Source organism: Anopheles arabiensis, chromosome 3 (genome assembly GCF_016920715.1).
Source record: "Anopheles arabiensis isolate DONGOLA chromosome 3, AaraD3, whole genome shotgun sequence".
NCBI lineage: Eukaryota > Metazoa > Arthropoda > Insecta > Diptera > Culicidae > Anopheles > Anopheles arabiensis.
Genome location: NC_053518.1, coordinates 30,975,539 through 30,994,697, shown reverse-complemented (window position 1 = coordinate 30,994,697; position 19,159 = coordinate 30,975,539). Strand labels below are relative to the sequence as shown.

Below are 19,159 nucleotides of genomic sequence, written 5' to 3'. Positions count from 1 at the left end.
CTTCGTGCGTTTGAGTTGGCCTCCCTACTTCGATTCTATCTCCCGGTTTCTTTTTGTTGTTTTCCAGTTTTCTGCTTTCTTCCGGTCAATCGAAACCCCCGAAATATCCTGGCCGTTACAGCTACCACCATCCCGGCACGGAGGTCGGGCGCGGCCCGGCTGGCAGCGGTGGCGCCGGTGCTGATGGCGCTGGCGAACCACGGGACCACGGTCAGCAGGCGACTGCGGTCGTGCCGCGCAGCTGTTCCGAGAACGTGCTGCGCCGGACGGTCCCGGAGCTGTTCCCTCCATCGCATCACCACCATCATCACCATCACCACCATCACCATCATCACGGGCAGGCGAAGCAGCAGCTGACGACCGTGCATCCGCCACCGCCGCCGCCACCGTCATCAGCACCGTCGTCCGGGAAGGCCAGCACACCGCAATCGCCGCCGGTGCCGAGCCCGTGCTACTCGCTGCTGATCGGTTCGACCAGTTCCGACACGACGAGCAACAGCAACATTACCACGCCCGTGTACGACGAGATGGACATTGCCGGTGGCTTTGCGGCCCATCCAAATGCCAAAGATACGCCGGTCGACGATTCACCGAACGGTGCAGGAGCAAACGCTGGCGCTAGGTCGGCCACGGCCCGAAAACACGATCTGAAAGCGATGAAACGGGAGCTGTCGCTCGATTTGAGCGGCACCTCCACCAAGCTGACCGGGTCGACCAACTTCACCTCGGACAACACGACCACCAACACTAGTCAATCGCTGACGCCGAGCGACTTCGGCTACCAAAACCTTAACCCCGAGCTGTCCCCGAACGGCGGAGGTGGCACGAATGGGGCGGCGGCGGCCGGAAACGAGGCCACGGCTGTGGAAATGACCAGCTTCAGTCAGAAGGCCAAATCGCCCGGCACACCGATTAAGGCTACCATCAACATTACGTACAACGTGCGCTCGCCCGTGCGCAAAGAGCAGGAAGGAAGCGTGTTCCGCTCGTGCTCGCCACCGCCAACAAGAACCGGCACTACCAGTGTGGATTTGATTGCGGAAGAGGAGTACCAGCGCGAGCGGCGCAGCATCTACGAAAACGTGCTCGTACCGACCGCGGAAGAGGACGAAGACGGAAACGAAGGCACGATGGACGATGTTTCGCCCTCAAAGCGGCTGCTCGAGACAAACTTTGACGAGACGATGGTGTACGAGCAGGTGAAGTTTTTGAAGAACGTCGTGTCGGAGGTGAACCATCTCGTGAAGAGCGAAGCGGGACCAATCGAGGGGCAGCGCAACGGTGAGGCGATGGCGGCCGCACAGCGAATAGTACCTGATCTGCACCGCACAGGGTCCGCCGTTGAGGATGGCATTAATAACAATCACAACGAGAGTGGCGGTGGTGCTGCTGTTGTTGCTGAAAGCGATGGAATTGTGACCCGGCCGCAGCACTGCTGCGATGTGAAGCCGAAAGCGAACGGCGCCATCCCCATGCACGAGGAAGAAAGCGACGATGTGCCGATGTCGGACGTGAACGAGGATAGCTTGGAGTTTGACAACACGGACGTGTCGCTGTACGAGAATGTGGAGTTGCGCAAGAAGCCCGCTCATCCGCTGTACGAAAACGTGGAACGGTCCAACGCCGTGCAGTCCTGCTCGCCGCCAACAACGAACAACCCGGCGACGGACACGCTCAAGTCCGTCCTCACAGAGGATGAGTTTTCGTCGCTGTGTGCCGATCGGAGCGATTTGGACAACGAAATGGAGTACCGCATTGAAATACCGCCCAAGATTGAGCTGACGGTATCGCCGAAAGCTTCGAAACCGATGACACTGGACACATCGGAAGCGGTCGAGCCGGTCGTGAGCGTGAAGCAGCTGGCGACAAAGTTCGAAACCAGCCCGGTGGACGTAACGCCACCGTTCGATTTCGGGGGCATCAATCGGGGTCACAATCATCATTTCCGATCGTCGCTCAACAATGGCAATTATGGGGCGAGCGAGCGGGTCACGATACGCAACAAATCGGCCAACGGTTCGACCGGTGCAAAGGAAGATCGGGCTGCGTTCGCAAGCTTTACCCGGAGTCTCGACGAGAATGCGTTCGTGCGAGAGTTTGGCAGTGGTCGGGGTCGGCTGGAGGGTGGCAGCGGGTTCGTTGTTGTCGGTGGGACCGCGATGAACAAAAGCAGTCAGCAAATTCCGGAGGTGGAAAGGAACATTCTGAACGAGAACAATCCGAACCGGAGAAAGTCGCTCGAGCTGTCCAATTCGGCACGGCCGCGCAGTATGAATCAACCAAAGAAATTGCCCCCGCTAGGTGCTGGCGGTGCCCCGACGGGCGTGGAGAATGTGGACGTAAACGGTGCCGATGATGGTGGTGGCAACAAGGGTAAAGCGGCGTCTGAGTGTTGCCGCGCAAAGGCGTTGCAGTTGGGCGGTGCTGGCCAGAAGCAGACAGCGGGCTGTGGAAGCCCAACCGACACGACGGCGACGACGCCGCCGAACATGAACCTTGATCTCTCGGTGAAAATCGAAGACACCAAAGAGGCGCGTGCGTACAACGTGCGCATCACGCCAACCACCGAGAACCGGATATCGCTGGTGCAGTACAACTATAGCGACGGGACCACCAACAACGGCGGTGCCGATTGCATGAATGTGACCGACGGTGGTGGTGGTGGGGCTGGCGGTTCACCCACCGGCACACCCTTGATGCGGGTGGTCGGCGGGCGCAAGGCCGCAGAAGCGAACGGAGCTGATGATGATCGTAACAGCGTCAGCAGCCTGAAGATGCTCGGCAGCTGCAAGCTCGATCGGTCGCGGATCGAAAAGATTAAGGAGGAGCGACGGCACCAGCTGAGCGAAAAGTATCGCTCGGAGTCGTTCAAGGGCGAACGGGGAGATTATGGTGGCGGTGCCAACGGGAAGCTGAAATCGAAATCCAAATCCGAGCTGCGCGAGTTCAAGGAAGGCGACGTGGTGGCGGACCGCGCGGACAAGAAGTACGATTCGTTGCGCTTCCGGTCCAAGTCGCGCGCTGAATTGCTATCGTCCGAGGGGCCGTTTCCGCTGGTTGATTCGGGCTGCAATCCCATCGCGGGTAAGGTGGGCTCGCTTTCATTGAACACGGTTGCTGCAACGGCCACGCAACCACCGGTAGCGCTACGACCACCGAATGGTCCCATCCGCACGAGGCGCATAAGCGACGAGAAGAACCAGAACGATCTACCACCGCCGGCTCCAGTGGCAAATATGGCCGGTCCGGGCGATGCCTCCATCTCGCAGGTGTGCGACAACAAGTTTGAGCTGAAAACGAGACAAAAGTTCGATGTGAAGCGCAGTAGCATGGACTATCCACCGGCAGCTGCGCCGCTTACCACGACCAACGCGACCGACAGCAAAGACGCTCAATCGATGCAGCAGCGCGATCAGCGGCACAGTTTCAACAATGGCCGAAGCGGTGTGGTAGTGACTCGCAGCAACTCTTCCAGCAGCAGCAGTGCGCAGTAAGTAAACGCTTAGCTCTTCTCCTCTACCACAGTCACTAACGTAATGGCACGCGGCACGCGGTGTGTGTTTTACACACAAAAAAGCGTTACACAAAACAGCTAGATGGTTGACTTCGGCAAATCACCTCACAACAACTACCACCACCTGCACATAATAAGAAAACGCAAACCACAACAACCTTACCAGACACGACTGTGTGTGTACGCCTATGATTTTACATGTGTGTTTAGGGTAGGCTTTCACAATCTATCTGTAACTTGCAACCTTAATGCATGTCGGTTTTTCTTCAATCTTCTATCAAGTGTTTCATTGCATGATTCTTCGATTAGATACTATTTCTACTCTTTTATTTTTCACTTTTTAGAATAATTTTTAAAGTAATTAGAGCTCTTTCAATACATTTTGACAATTGGGAAAAACGCCTCGCACGCTTGATGCTTCAAACACAATAACCTCTCAGATTAAAAATCCTTCCCAACACAACGGTTTTGCAGCACGTAAGCGCATGTGTACTAAACCACAACACAGCACAACAGTTTGGCGATGCTCAGATGCAAAATGCGCAACTCAAAACCACCTTAAATCAAGCACTTTAATATGTGTGTTTCATTTCATTTCTTGGAAGCATTAATTCATCTAAAAAACAACAATTACAATGCCTTTGCTAATGATTTCCCGTTTTTCTGTCGCATACTTTTAGACGTGACCGCTGCTCGCCTCCCATCTCCATTAAGGACGTTGCCGCAATGTTTGAGTCGAGATCGCAGCAAAATCAATCGTAACGCGCCCCACTGCTGAGACACGCTGCGCTGTGACCAACCGTGGCCGTGGAAAAACGTCACACTGGGAGGGAGAGGGATAAGCTTCTATCTATTTATTGCAATACCTTTAACGAAACCTTTCTACATAAACCTATAATAGTACTCTGTCGCAAAACGGAAACTCAGGTGAAAGAGTATTCAGTTCCAGTAGAGCAGCTGGCGTGACGTTTCGAACGTCAACCACTAACAGACCGGGCTGCCTGGGTGGGTTAAACGTCCTAGTGTAAGTAGGAGCAACAAGAATCAAACGTGTTCGATGCAACCGATGCATTGCGGTTGCTTTAGTCGCGGGGCAAACGATACCGTTTGCGTACAGGTTTTTTTTTTTCGGTGCTATGCGGGCGGGTTCCCCTTTTTTCCCCCCGGCGCACCCTTCGATATGACTTACAAAAGAAAGTGGCCAAATGTTAGCTATTGAAAACTTTTTCGCTCCTTACTCCTTACACTGTTCACTGTAATTCGACTAAGATGAGATAAATATTGAAACAAACCGGCAGGCAGAAGGTAGCAGTAGTTAATCGCAAATGGTATAAAACAATGCTACTATTGAAAAGGAAAATGAAAAACCCACTAATTGTGAACATCCGGGCATCGGATTGTAAGGAAACGAATGTTTAAAGGAAAGCACATACACATACATAAGTTGTATATAGATTTTATGTTACTAATCGTAACGTTACTGATTGGTGGCAGTATGAAGGAGCATTGAGTAAGATTAATTATTAAAAAAAAAGGTTTCTGTTAACATTTTTCTTCGTTCTGAAGAAGCAAACACGTGTGTGAAAATGCAAGATAAGGCTATACATCACAAGATTGTTTTTTTTTTATATGTACATTTTTAATTTAATCTTTTCGAAGATTTGCTTAAAAAGGCTCATTTGTACAGGCCTCAAAAGGTGTATGCGATAAGGTAACGTTTCGTTCATACAAAGCTAGCGCATATGTATTTAGCAAGCGTTTAATTTACGTTCTACTACGCAAGGTACACACTCCTGTGTGTATTTGTAGTTTCGAACGCCGCTTAAGGAATGTTGTAATCTTTTTTCATTGTTTTCGCTTAAGGTTTATGGTCGGTTTGTTTGTTTAAAAAAATTGTTTGTGCTTTTAAATTTTTGGTTTGGTTGCTGACGTCCGGAAAATAATTTGTTAAAAGTAGTCGATTTTCGTTACGACCATTAAATGCTGTGTTATATAGTTTCATAAAGCGTAAGTGAAAACGGTCGCGGGACCCGTTGCATGATGTAGGTAAACGTGCTATGAAAGGATAATAATTGTATAGAGAGAGAAAGGAGAAATAGAGAGAAAGAGAAAGAGAGGAAGAGAGAGAAAGAGAGAGAGTATATATAATAAAGATTTCACACGCAACGAGAAACAAGAAAGCAAAGAAAAGAATGCACCGTAACCGTATGAACGCGAGACAATAATGGCAGCAGACAGGAGCAGCAAAAAATATCCAATCACATTAAAATGAAGTTGATCAAGTTGCGCAAAAAAAAAACCCTTTCCTTAAACGTACTACCTTTTACAGTATAAACAACTTCCTCGTGAACGATTTCTCAAATTCAAGTCAAGTGTATTGTGAGTTGTTCGAAAAGAGAGAAAGCGAAAGAGAACGTTTCCAATCTTCCAGTCGTTTTGTATTTTGTGCCCTGCGAAAAAAAATTACCCACACTCTCTACCATTTTTGTATTTAAAAAAAGCCCCGATTTTTGCGGTCACAACACATTAATCGATAGTAACATACAAACCGCGACGAATTGTTAGCGTAGCGATAGTTGACGGAGCTGTGCAGTGCTAGTTGTAATGAATATGCTAAGAGATTTTTGCACACGAGATGAACGTAAAATGCTTACATTAATCGCTTTTTAATCTGCAACTTCTGCATTGATCGCTTAACGCCGCCTCCACCACTACGAGTACTGGCCGTGTTTGTTCTGGCGCATTGATTTTGCGTATATTTGAAATCTGTTTTACAAAACAACATCACTTTTATGTAAATATCTATATCTTGTAGTAAAAAGAACTGAAGCTAGCTGCATCGGCTAAACACAGTGCTAATTGGAAATGAGATCAGGTTTGCTTGATATGTGTTACGCGAGGCGCAAATGAACGCAAGCAGGTCTGTTTGTGGCCGTTTTTTTCACTATTGGAGATAATTACATACACATTACAGTTTACCGATGAGATATACTAAACGACGAACGGCTTGGGAGGCTTGGGTGATTGCTTGTACAATGTAAGGCTCGTCGAGACTAAAACACACGAACGCCACACTTACCTTCGATCTTACTTCAGACGGAACAAGAGGATTGAATACAGTGACTGAAACAAACACACAAAAAATTGGGAGGGAAAGGAATGTAATGAACTGATATTAAAACGACGAGACCAGCAAAAGGTGAACTGAACCACACAGGAATCGGAAAGGAAATGATAGTTATGCATGTTTAGATACATTAATCGAGAGCAAAACTCCACGTACGATATTAATATAATATGCACGTTTATATCTGCAACTGTAATTGCCACTTAGCAGCGTAACCATCACACTACATCACTAAGCCGCATCAGCAACTGTCTGTATACAATACAAATGTCTCTGGGTGTGTGTGTGTTTAACGGCATTACGTTGCTTTCTAACAAACTAAACTCACTTTTTCAATAAGCTTTATGATTTCGCAACATGTTAGAAAGATGGTGGGGAGGAGCCACTTTACCGCTGCTTAAATTCGAGGGCAGCATTTGGATGAGGCGTGAAACGATAACCGCGATATAGTGAAATGAGAATAGAGCGTGATGAGAATGATTTAGATAGAAGGCGGATGCAAAGTGCAGCATGATAAGGATGTGTTATGAGCGTAGGAAAAACCGATGGAGAGCTCGTTTTAAGCTCTCCATGTTTGTGTGAAATAGTAGTAAAATTTGGAAAAAAAAAGGATGATTGATTATATTGTAAAATGAAACAAAACGGATTGTGCGCGCGTGCATTGTGTAAATGAGTGAGCTTAAGAGTGTTAAAATGCAATTTGAAATGCAACAAAAAAAGAGTGAAGGGATAAAGTAAACGGCTGCATACCACCATCCCGTGTGTGGTGTAAGCGTTTGTGAAAATGTTAAACGCGTTTGCATTTCGCTTTTTGTTCTTTCTTTTTCTATTGTAAAATTTCCCGCCCCTTCTCCTTTTTCCCGCGGACTGTACTGGGCGAAGTGAATTTGCGCCCAGCTTGTATGTGTGTGTGTGTGCGCGCGCGTGCTGTAAAACAAGAAAAGTTTTTTGCAAGAGTTATAAATAAAGAGAACCGAAAATTTAATTCACCATCAGGCCACCATCATCCTTGGCGTGGGCAAAGCGTCCGAAATTAAGTTACCTTTTCTCCCTACTGTACTTCTCACGCCCCGTGCTCTGATGCGTTTATGGGACACTATCTTTAAATCGTTCGTTTAACTTAAGCACAGGCACGAGTCAATCCTGCCATGTCCGGTTGTTGTACCATACCGGCAGAGGGGGAGTGCCGAGCAATTTTCGTTATTAAACCTAATTATGCAGTACCCCAATGCTGGTTGGTTATCTATAATCTCAGATTTCGGTACTTTTGAGCCGACTTTCGAGTGTACCGTTACATCCGTTGAGGGCTGTAATTAAATTGCATCACACCTTGCACGCTTCATAAGGATAGAGATCTCTTCCCCTTTTTTGGTTTTTATTTTCGGTTGTTTCAGTTTTTGGTCAATTTTTTAGCATGAATGAGACTAGGAGAGGTTTAAACAACGGATTTGGTTCGAGTTGTAACAAGATAAAAGTTCATCATTTTGTTACACGATGTACAATGTCTGGTTTAAAGATTGATAACAATTTTTATGGACTATACATAAGTTCGTGCGCATTTAGTATAGGTGTAGTCAATTATTTATTTTCAAACATGGTAACTTTTGTAACAAAAAGTGCGTTTTTGCAGGGAGAGCTCTGCTTTTGAAAGTATAGAGTAACGTTCCCGATGGCTACATCAGCGGCCCTACCAATAAATAATCCAAACCTATGTAGTAGACGTGACGTACAGATGATACGTGAACGCATTTTTGAAGTCGTCCCAGAATTCACCTGGATTGGGTCAAAGGTCAGCAACGACAATAGAATGGTAGAAAATAGAAAAAAGCTGATTTGCGCGCAAGGATGCTAAATTGACTGTGGGGCGGGGGCTGCCAACCGGTCATTTTTCTTCTTCTTTTGGCTCAACCAACCGTTGTAAAGTCAAGCACTTGTAGGGTTAAAGCTTTCAGTGACTTATGGATTACTCTCCTCATAGCAGGATACAGGGTTTACCTAGCCAATCCGGCATCGTCAAAGCGTTATCGGTCGCCGTAAATACTTTTTCGGGCGACGTCAACCCTCAATTGGGCACTGTCATTTCTATTCGAGCCTTGTGAAGTATGAATCGGGCATAGTACAGAATGAAAGCGTCCTACTCTAATCGGTCGCTCCGTTGTGTTTGATCCATCAAGTTGTTTAAAAATACGTATTTTGGATGTTGTTTAACTTATTATGTATTATTTTTAAATGTTTACCTAATTAAATCACCAAACATATTATATTTTTAAAAAAATATAAAACCAAATTGCATTGTACGGTGTGGAATTAAAAATTAAAAAAAAAAGAATTTGAATAATTTTTTATGTAATCAAACTTAAAAATAGTGATTTTTCTTACATATCAGTTAAACTACTCGCAAAAAAGTATGGTTTTATAACTAGAAAGCAACAAAATATAAAGTAGGCCCAATTCATTCTGTACTTTGCCCGATTCATACTTCACAAGGCCCGAATAGAAAGGACAGTGCCCAATTGAGGGTTTACGTCGCCCGAAAAAGTATTTACGGCGACCGATAACGTTTTGACGACGCCCGATTGGCTAGGTAAACCCTGTAATAGTTTATCCTAACCCCGTATGGCGGCATGGTCCATTTAGGACTTGAACCCTTGACGGGCATGTTGTTAAGTTGTACGAGTTGACGACTGTGCCACGAGGCCGGTCATTTTACACCCTGGAAAATCAGTTCAGGTCAAAGAACCTGTCGCGACGGGGCGAAGCTGGGACTATATAGTACCTATATAGTTCCGGTACTCACTTACGCTTCTGAGACATGGACTCTGTCCAAATCTGACGAAACCATCTTATCCGCATTCGAGAGGAAGATGCTCAGAAGGATACTTGGCCCCGTATGTTTGGAAGGACAATGGAGGAGCCGCTATAATGACGAGCTATACGATATGTACGGCGACCTCACTGTCGTACAGCGTATAACGCTCGCCAGGCTCCGGTAGGCTGGCTATGTTGTACGTACAGAAACGGACGACCCAGCCCGTAAAGTCTTTTTAGGCGTTCCACAAGGACAGGGAAGGCGTGATAGGCCCAAACTGAGGTGGCAAGATGGCGTGAAGGCGTCCGCCATTAAGGCCGTGATAACGGACTGGCAGGCAAAGACCGCAAGAACGTGAGCTGTTTCGTACAGTCCTGAGGCAAACCAAGACCGCAAATCGGCAGTAGCGCCGGATAACTAAGTTCCCGATGGCCATTGTTTGACACACTTTAAATATATTAGCAAGTAATTTCCCATCACTTAAAATCAACGAAATTTGTCCGAAAGGTGCAAAAAAGATTCTCAAAAGGGGATTGCTCAACAAGCGACGAACCCCGTTAGATTCGCTATATAAAGATCTGCTCCTAGGACATCCTTAAAAAAGTACTAGGAAAACACTGAAAATGGACGTGTTATCCCCCGGCTGTGTCCTTTGGATTATTGTCTGTTTTAGCCGGATGGAACATGGTCCGGCTGACCAGCACGTCTTTAATTTAAATTTCACAGCCAACCTGGTTTCGCGATAAAAGCCGTAAATTACCAAATAGATAGGAAAATGTAGTATTAAAAGATAGACAAATATTAATATATTTACCAAATTGTCACAAAAAAAGCTTCAATTTTTGAAAAAAACAATAACATGCCCATGGTGGGTTCAAGCCTAGAATGAACCGTCCTCCCGCAGGAAGGACTGACTATCCGGATGCGTGGAACTGAATAAGTGTCGGAAGCCTGTACCGGCCGGCATGTTCGCGTAGGACGTTAGAAGCCAAGTAGAAAAAGTAGAAATACTTTCAAATGCATCTGTGGAAATCTGTTTGAAGAAGAAAAGGCTACATAATTTAACTCATACAGTTTAAATGCTAATCGCCCGCACGAGCCAGCTACAACTCTTTTTCAACTCTCCCTAGTGATTATGCCTGGAAGCCGCGATTGCAGCAATTTCCCTGTACTCACACACATCCACAAAGTTGCTTAAGTAGCGCCACGTGCCTATGTCAGCTTCTCGAGATGCTTCTCACTCTCCGTGCGCAGATAACATAAAAAATACAAAAAATCGGTGTCGAAATCAAGCCGTGCAGGCGGAAGTGAATCAATACAGACACATACACACACAAACACATGAGTTTCCTCTTTTATAAACAAAGTGAAAACGGAAGTGGAAGCGCGGGGGGGTTATGGTCCCACAGCCAGCAACCGGACGCGCCCCTGCCACGTGAACCTAATTTCAATCAATTAGTCTGTTTACATGACGTTTATCGGTGGTCGGATCGAACTGAAAGGGCTCGGAAGGAGGGCGGTGGCCGCACCATGCTGTGATGCTGGGAAGTAGCAGTTCCCAGTTTTACCAAGTGCCAGGCCCAAAGCGGATTTATGCTTTGCGTCTTACGCGGGCACATGCCTCTTGCCTTTTTGGTTGGATCGAGTTTCGTCCTGGCCAAACGGGCAGCACAGGACTCCCTGAGCATTTTTTTAAAGATGTTGCCATTTTTTCCACTACACTGCGGAGCAGGCGGTTCCGGTAACTGGCGTAACCGGAGACACGCTGGCTGTGTGCGCACCGTTGCGTGCGTGTCGCGTTGCGCTGCGTCCCATTGTCGGTTAATTATGCGGATTATGGTGCGCTGATTTGGTGGCGCGTCCTTTTCTTCATACTTTTTTATTCTTTCCACTCCACTTTCGGTGCAAAAGGAGGGTGCGTGTGTGTTCTGGTGTTTAGATGTGTGCTGATTTTGCCTGTTTGTTTAATTTCATCCTTTTCACCCTTAAAGCGCCGTCAATTGGCCGGGTGGCGGTGGTCTCCTGGGGTTTTATTTTCTACTCCACTTCCAAACGTATGTTTTTGGTCGGAGTTGATTCTTTTTTTTTTTGGTTTGTACGTTTTTTCTCACGCTTTTCGGTGATGAACGTTTGTCGTTTGCGTCCAAAAGTTGAACCCAAATGCATATTTTAGTTTGCAAAAAGGTTCCGAAAAAAACGGCTCCCTTTTGGTGGGATGTGATAGAAGTATGGGTGGATGGCAATATGCAACACGTTTAGAATATTAAGAGCGGTCTAATGGACCGTATTGTCCGCTCTTTAACACATACCCACGGCCCTGGCAATAATGGAACGAAATGCACACAATCATATTTATTTGTTTTTCTCATTCATTTCTATCTGGAACTCAATACAACTAGAGAATTATACTTCTCTACTTATTTTTGCAACTGAAATTGTCACAGCCATATTTTAGTGAGTTGAACAGCAACAAAATGAAATAGAAGATTGGTTAAACATTATAAAAGAAAAAGAGCAAAAATTCAACAAAAAAATAGTCTATAAAATTCAGCCAAAAAGATCGTTCTTGCATAAAATTACAAAAATCTATGTTAAATCTACAAAAACTAGGTACACAAGATTTTAGTTATTTGCTTTTCTTAGCAATACGGCTTTTAAATAATTTATTTAGGTAGATTTATAACTAGCCGGTCTCGTAGTACAGTCGTCAACTCGTAAGACTTAACAACATGCCCGTCATGGGTTCAATCCCCAAATAGACCATGCCGCCATACGTAGGACTGACTATCCTGCTATGGGGGGGAATCAATTAGTCACTGAAAGCCAAGCCCACAAGTGGGTACAGGCAGGCCTTGACCGACATCGGTTGTTGAGCCAAAGAAGAAGAAGAAGAAGATTTATAACTAAAGACAAATTACTAGTTCTTACAAGATTTATTATATTTCAATTTATCTATATGATATTTTGATGATATTTGATTCCATTGCTACTAACAAAAAAAGAAATGTTTAATTAATTCACATTTTAATGATTTAACTCTTCATTTGAATGTAGCATCGCATCGCCTTCTTCGATGTCCTCCCATAGTAACGCGACACCTTTTTCTGAGGTGTATGTGTTTGCGGAAGTTTCGTATTGAAAAAAGGTGCACACACACACACATAGGAAAACAGACACACAAAAAGACACACTTCCGAAAAGACAAAAACCGTCTTCACGTGAGAACGAGAGAGAGGAAGAAACACACATTTACAAGCTCGATCGAATCGAAATGGCTTTTCAAATTCAATAACAGCCCTCCAAGAACGAGCAGCAGTCCTCCTTAATCTTGCGCTCAAGTGTAGTTTCGCCATCTTTTTTCCTTTGTGTAACAACAACAACAAAAAAGTGCAAAAGAAGATAAAGAAAGCGCTACTAAACTAAACACAACGACAACGAAAGTATAGACGCTAAAGGAAGTATAAAGTGGGCAGGAAGGAAACGTTCAACTCAAAAGCGACTCGACTTTCGCCGGTGTGCTGGTGCTCTTTGTTGCCGGTTTGAAGCATTTTGTGGCCGCTTGCCAGCCCTGCTATCCCTTGGAAGTCATCCACCAGTTTGAGCCGCAAAGGGGACGAAGAGAGAGAGAGCAAAAGGAGAAAATATTGATCCCACCTCACCGGAAGGACCAAAACTGCAGGGTCAGGGAAAATGCTTTTGTCCCTCACGAGAGAGACGCACGGATGGGAAAGATGCGGAAGGGAATCAATCAGGAGCTTGTTAGTGCAAATTTAATGGAGAGTTTAGCCGGCGAAATCAACTGATAATGGAGGGGAAAGTGTAGCAAGATGTTGCGGTATAAATGAGATTATTTCAACACACAGCCCTCCAGCTACAGCTAAGGGCCAAGTGCCGTGGAATCTGTGCCGATTGAAGGGGGACATTGAGATGTACATAAACGACGTTCCCCGATTCGAATCGAATTCATTGCAACACAATCAAACACCGGGAAAACAACAAATCAGCAATCAATACACACACACACAACTAGCAATCGAATTAATTACAACAATTTGAAACACGAAAGAATTAATTACAAATGATTAAATAATTCATTTTACATGTTGATAGTTGCTTTTTTGCTCCCAAGGAACACTTCAAAATGTCCAGATGTCCACAAGATATAATTAAAATCCTAACCCTTCAACTTGCACAAACTATCAGCTATCCTTCATAAACAGCTCATTGTTGTGCCTTTACCATCGTCCCCCGTTTTGAGAACGGCGTGTAATCCGATTTCCACCAAAGGAACGACTCTACCCACCAAATGTTGACATTTATCGACTTTTGGCACGGTTGAAGAATTGATTTTACATCCCTATCAACCTATGGTGAAGGTGACAACACAGCAGGTGTGTCCCCCAGGTGATTTAAGGTGACGGTGTTAGCAGCCACACCAAGGCACCAACAGACGATTATCCTGGCAGCGATTTTGTAAAGCACCGCGGGAAAGCCAAAGCAATAAATGGCGGATAATGCCGCGTAAAGAACATAACCCGTCCATGGGATTGATGGAGGGGCAGGGAGTAGTGGAAGGCAATCCTGTCGGTTACTTAGGTGACTGCCGTTCTGACTCCTTCTGGAACTGTGCCGAAAAGAGACTGCAATGCTTATGTACTCAGAACCAGACAGATGAGTTGATGAATGGATTGAAGGTGCGTTGCCATGGGATGTGCAAATTCTCTTCACATTTTCAACGTGATTTAGTCAGGAAAAAAAGAAAGTATAGAATACAGTGGCTGCAATCTCTCTAAGTGCATCCTCATTTCTTAGATAATTTCAAGTATCTGTCGTTGGTGTTGTGATATTGCATTATTTTTCATTGGTCAACTCAAGAATAAGTACCACAAAAAGGTCTTTATAACTGACTTTTTGTTTGCTTTTGAAATAAGTTCAGATATCCATGCATTGGGGCAACTTGGAACATAATTAATAGAATAGACCCTGCTTTACTTTGGAGAACTTTATGCCTATGGAATGACTTTATGCCTAGGGTCTACATCAATTACACACAATTGTGTAATTTCCTCACTAAATCACTAAAAATTTAGAAATAAAATTTTAGCATTATATTCAAAAGATATCAATATTTTTCTCGGAAATGTTAGTGCACCTCCAGGAATATCTTGCACTGCCCCGTGCATAAATAGAGCCATCAGCGACAACGTTAAAACATTATTCGTTTGTTGCCGTTACGACACATTGATTGAAACATTGTTGGTGCCGTGACCAGGAGTAAGCTACGCAAGCACCTCACACACGAGCCATTCCTTCCCTTTCAGTTCTGAATCACTCTGGCTCGTGCGTTATCAACATCCTCATCAAAGCGCGAAAGCATTAACCACTCTCACAGTCGCGATTTGTGCAATACATTACAATATGGCCTGCCTAGCAATGAAGGCAACAACAACAACAAAAACCCCGAAAACCCCTTTTTGCCCCGTTCACGAAACGCTTAATTACGCCTTCATTGATCGTATCGAAATTTAATAACAATATTTACATGTACAGCGTGTGCATCATCCCCGGCGCTTCTGGCGGTACCCATCTTTCGCTCGTGAGAGTCAATCCCCTCTTAATTCCACCCGAGTGGTTTGTGTGCGAGTGTGTCGCGTCCTTTATTAACGTGATCCCAGTAATTTTTGGGCCTCACGCCTCGGAAAAAGTCAAAAAGGGTCGTTGAAAAACCTTCTGCTAACTTCATTCATCCACCCATCCAGACGATGCCGCGTGTGGAAGTGTGGCACGAACCTTTTTTGTGCAATAAATCCAATCAATTTTCCCGCTTTATTCGGTGGCATTTTCCGCGCCGACATCGAATTTTGTCTTGTCGAACGGCCACTTTTAGCTCGCGCTTGTGCGATGATTTCGGTGACGCACGTTGGACATTTTTATTTCGGGTTTTTTAGCTCTCTTTTGCTCAAACTTGTTGGTGTGTTTGAAGTTGAAGTGCTATCTAAATTGTCAATCTACGGTGCGGAAGAGGGGCCCCCACCACTCTCGTTGTCCGGAGTAATGGGCACGGTAAGCTCGAAACGCCCCGCCGAAAAGGATGATAGCATTGCATTAGTGTCTGTCTTTTTTTTTTGTTCCACTTGAGCTAATGGGTCTCTTTTTTGGGGAGAGGAGGCAGTATGCTAAATTTACCTTTTACATACCAAAAAGAGAAAAATGCACTGAAAAAATAAATTTAAGAGTGTTTCAAAGAGTATAACTTTAAAAGCTGATATTTAAACAAACCTTTTTAATTCAATCAATACATTTAATTGCAATAATTTAACTCAATTAAACTCACGCCTACCGTCCGTTCGTTTGTGATGTTATCGAACTAAATTTGCCCGCCCAAACACTCACGTGCCATTTAGGGCAAAATGTGATGCTTCAGCCCCCGGGAACCCATTGCCAACTGTGATTCCCCCTATGCTTTGACATCTCGCATTTAGAACGCATTCCAATCGCAGTCAACCGTTGGCTGATCGTTGCTACGGAGATAAGTGTTATGCAACTTTGTTGTTGTTGTAGTTGACATTGTGCCTGTGTATCCCTGCGCCAAGAGCAACAATTATCGTTTGGTGCGTTGACATTTCCCGGATATTACAACAGCACTGCAATCATCCCTTTAACCCAATTGTCCCGTTGTACCGTAAAAGGAGCGCAGAGAACGGTTTGCAACTGATTGGGAACAGGTTAAATCGCTCATTCTCATAACGTGTGCGCTGATTTAAATATCACATTTTTCATAGGGTAACATCGCATTATTGCATGTGATTCTGGAAGCGATAAGTGGTGAAGCGGAAGCCCAAAGAACAAAAGCGTCCGGTTGACACCGAGTTGGCGTGCGATGCCCCTGTTCTTTTGTGAGTTACTCGAGAAGAGCGGTATGCAGAAGCGCCCGGAAGAAGATGAGGGTCTATTTAACCTTCGAACAAAGGGTGTCAACGGTAAGAGCGTGTGTACATGTGTGTGTTTGTGTCTGTTTGCATAATTTTATCGCTCTTTCAACACTTCAGAGCTGTCCGAATCATAATTGTACAGCATTAGTTGTGTAATCATTAGGCAAATCGGAAGATACAACGTTATCAGGTATACTTTGTCGAAGCAGTATATGCTCCGAGATAAAGAATACTTCCTGCAAAAGGCTTCACTTACAAGACACCCGGGCAGCAGAGTGACTTCTAATTGCAGCCGTCACGTTCTTCACATCTGACCTTTTGCAGCGCTAATATCCTGCTCTTAGCTTTCTTCCAGATCTTTTCCCTCCAGCACGTCCCAACTAGGTCAGTGCCATTCCATTCCAAAACTTCCTTCCTCAGCATTCCGTTCCATACCATTCCACCGTTAGCATAACAACGCGGTAATGAGATGATGCTGGTACGTACCCATATTTGCTTCCCAGAGCCAATACAGCCTTCCGGGATGAGACTCCACTCCAACCAGATGTTCCCAGGACAGCGCGCCGTCAACCAGGCCGGTGTTGTCACTTTGGTGATGTTTGCAAATAACAACCAAAAGGTAGAACGTGCTTTCCCGGCAATGTAACCGTGAAGAAAGTGGGCAGAAAGGAGGGAAGGTTTGCTAATTAGTTACTTAAAGACTTTCTGACGCTATACGCGGCCAAGCGCGTCGGTGTACGTGCTGGGAACGGTGTTTTTGTTGGGGACGTGATGGAGGGAGCTTTTTTATTTGCTGAAGTCGGTTCTGGTTAATATCGGTTTGATCGTATCTTGTAGCCAAGTTCTCACGGTTATGTAATTTCCTGCGCTTTTGTGATAAAAATAACGAAACATCTTTACTTTGGAGTTACTTGGATTTTTCAAACCATTGCTGCAGGGAATGATATCGGTAGCAGAGTCAGGCACTGGATCAGAACAGGTACTGTATCAGCTTCTAGGCCGGTACAGGTTCATTCCTTGATTGAGATAGGTCCACAGGTACAATATTCTTGAATTGGAGAAACGTAGGAATAAGATCCAAAATCGGAATAAGCTCAGGGTGAACTCCCAGCCCGTTATGAGTACAGTATCATTTTGAGAACCTGGTATGGATTCAGGATTTGTTCCAAGACCGAGTCATATTCAGAACTAGTTCCAGGACTAAAATAGCTTCGAGATCAGTCCCTGAACCCGTGTAGGACAAACAACAAAGTCTAAGACCTTAAAGGATTTAGGATCTGTATCAGAACTGTGATAATTTCAGGATTGGTTTCCGGACTGATATATGTTCGGGATCTAGGAACTTAGTAAGTTTGGGATTAGATCCAGAACTTTACAGAATAGGTTTAAATGTGTTCCAGTACGGGTACCAGTAATCAGTTGTTTTGTGAGGTTTCTGTAGGATTTAATGAGGAATCAAATGAAATCATTACGATTTAACGTTTATATGAAAATTCAACACCCAATTCCTTGTTATCTCTAAACTCCGTTAATACATTGTGCCAAACTGCCAAGTTGTAACTTTGCTGTTAAATTGAAGATGCTTATTTCTTAAATTAAATTCGAAAGCCTACAACATTTCTAATCGTTCAAATCAAAATTCTCATCAGATTTGCATGCGCACGCCAATAATGTTCAATAAAATCGGTCCAACTTTTGCTGGCACGTCTGCTCATCCCTCGAAGCTTCGAGAGCCCCCTTTGAACTGGCGTCCAATTGGGATCCTCCAATTGAGTCTTCCGCAGAGTAATCCACACGTGCGTCCTACCAGAGAGCCGGTGGTACGTAGTACTACGCTCATAAAGTTTAATAATGCGCTCAATCAGCAGATGATTTGTGGTGGAAGGTCCTAAATGAATTACACCCCCCCCCCTTCCCGGCATCTCGTCCGTTGGCGCCGTCACATGGCAATACCTAACACACGGTACACACACTCAGCTTGTGGCAGGAGGCGAAGGCAGCAGAAAATAGCAAAACGAGCGTTCTATCACAAACGGCTGCAGCAGCGTACAGCATGCCATATCTTCATCAAATATAATTGGAACTAATGAGCGTGCACACACACACACAGGCTCACCAAAGCATTTACTGAGTCTTGGAGACTCTTTGCGAACCGTTTTTCCTCCCAGCAGTAGAAAACCCCGGAAAGATTGCAACGGAGAATGGCCGTTGGAGGAACGCGCGTGTCCCTCTCGTATCCTTGCAAACTCTGCGCATGCCCCCGTTAAACCCCGTCTGAAGCGGAGCAGTGGGTAGGTAGAGAGATTATCATCGCAAACCTTCTTTTTTCCAACGGTTTCAATCATTTTCCGACATTTTCCACTATACACCGTGCGTTACATATATATATATCCACGGAGCGCAGGGGTGCTATGTACATCGAACGGGAAACGAGTCCGCATAGCTCCGCCCAACACACTGAACTAGGGGAAAAAGGTGCCATTTCTTAACTGTAGCGCGAGCATCTCACTCGCACACCGGAAGAGGAAGCGAAGGTAGGATGGTAAATTAATCGGAGATGATTTGATGTAATTGAGCCGCCTTTTTAGCTATTTGCGATTTGCAATTAAAGGCATTGGAATAATTGTCCATTCCATTGGTTGTCTAACGAAGTGCGCTTCCGCTTCCGGGGTTTGTAGTTATTTCAACTTGTATAGTGGAAGATGATGTTTCATTAGCAAGCATTCTGTTTGTATGTTTAATTAGCAAGAACAAGCTGTATAACAATAATTTGCATT

At 45.1% G+C, this 19,159-nt stretch overlaps 1 protein-coding gene and 1 long non-coding RNA gene across 3 annotated transcripts in view; one reads left to right on the top strand and one right to left on the bottom strand.

Moving 5' to 3' along the window:
• LOC120899580 (GTPase-activating protein CdGAPr) overlaps nt 1-7,630 on the top strand; it is a 78,629-nt gene extending 70,999 nt beyond the window's left edge. For both annotated transcript variants that reach the window (XM_040305581.1, XM_040305582.1), the window contains 2 exons: nt 68-3,490; nt 4,195-7,630. In XM_040305581.1, the coding sequence (XP_040161515.1) occupies nt 68-3,490; nt 4,195-4,276 (3,505 nt within the window). In that variant the 3' untranslated portion in view covers nt 4,277-7,630. The remainder of the gene's footprint in view (nt 1-67; nt 3,491-4,194) is intronic.
• A 7,452-nt stretch (nt 7,631-15,082) lies between these two features.
• Nucleotides 15,083-15,881, bottom strand: LOC120902560. Its single transcript, XR_005739430.1, has 2 exons — nt 15,730-15,881; nt 15,083-15,665 (listed from the first exon to the last, which is right to left on the bottom strand). It is a non-coding gene; the product is annotated as an uncharacterized LOC120902560 (long non-coding RNA).
• Nucleotides 15,882-19,159: the final 3,278 nt, after the last annotated feature.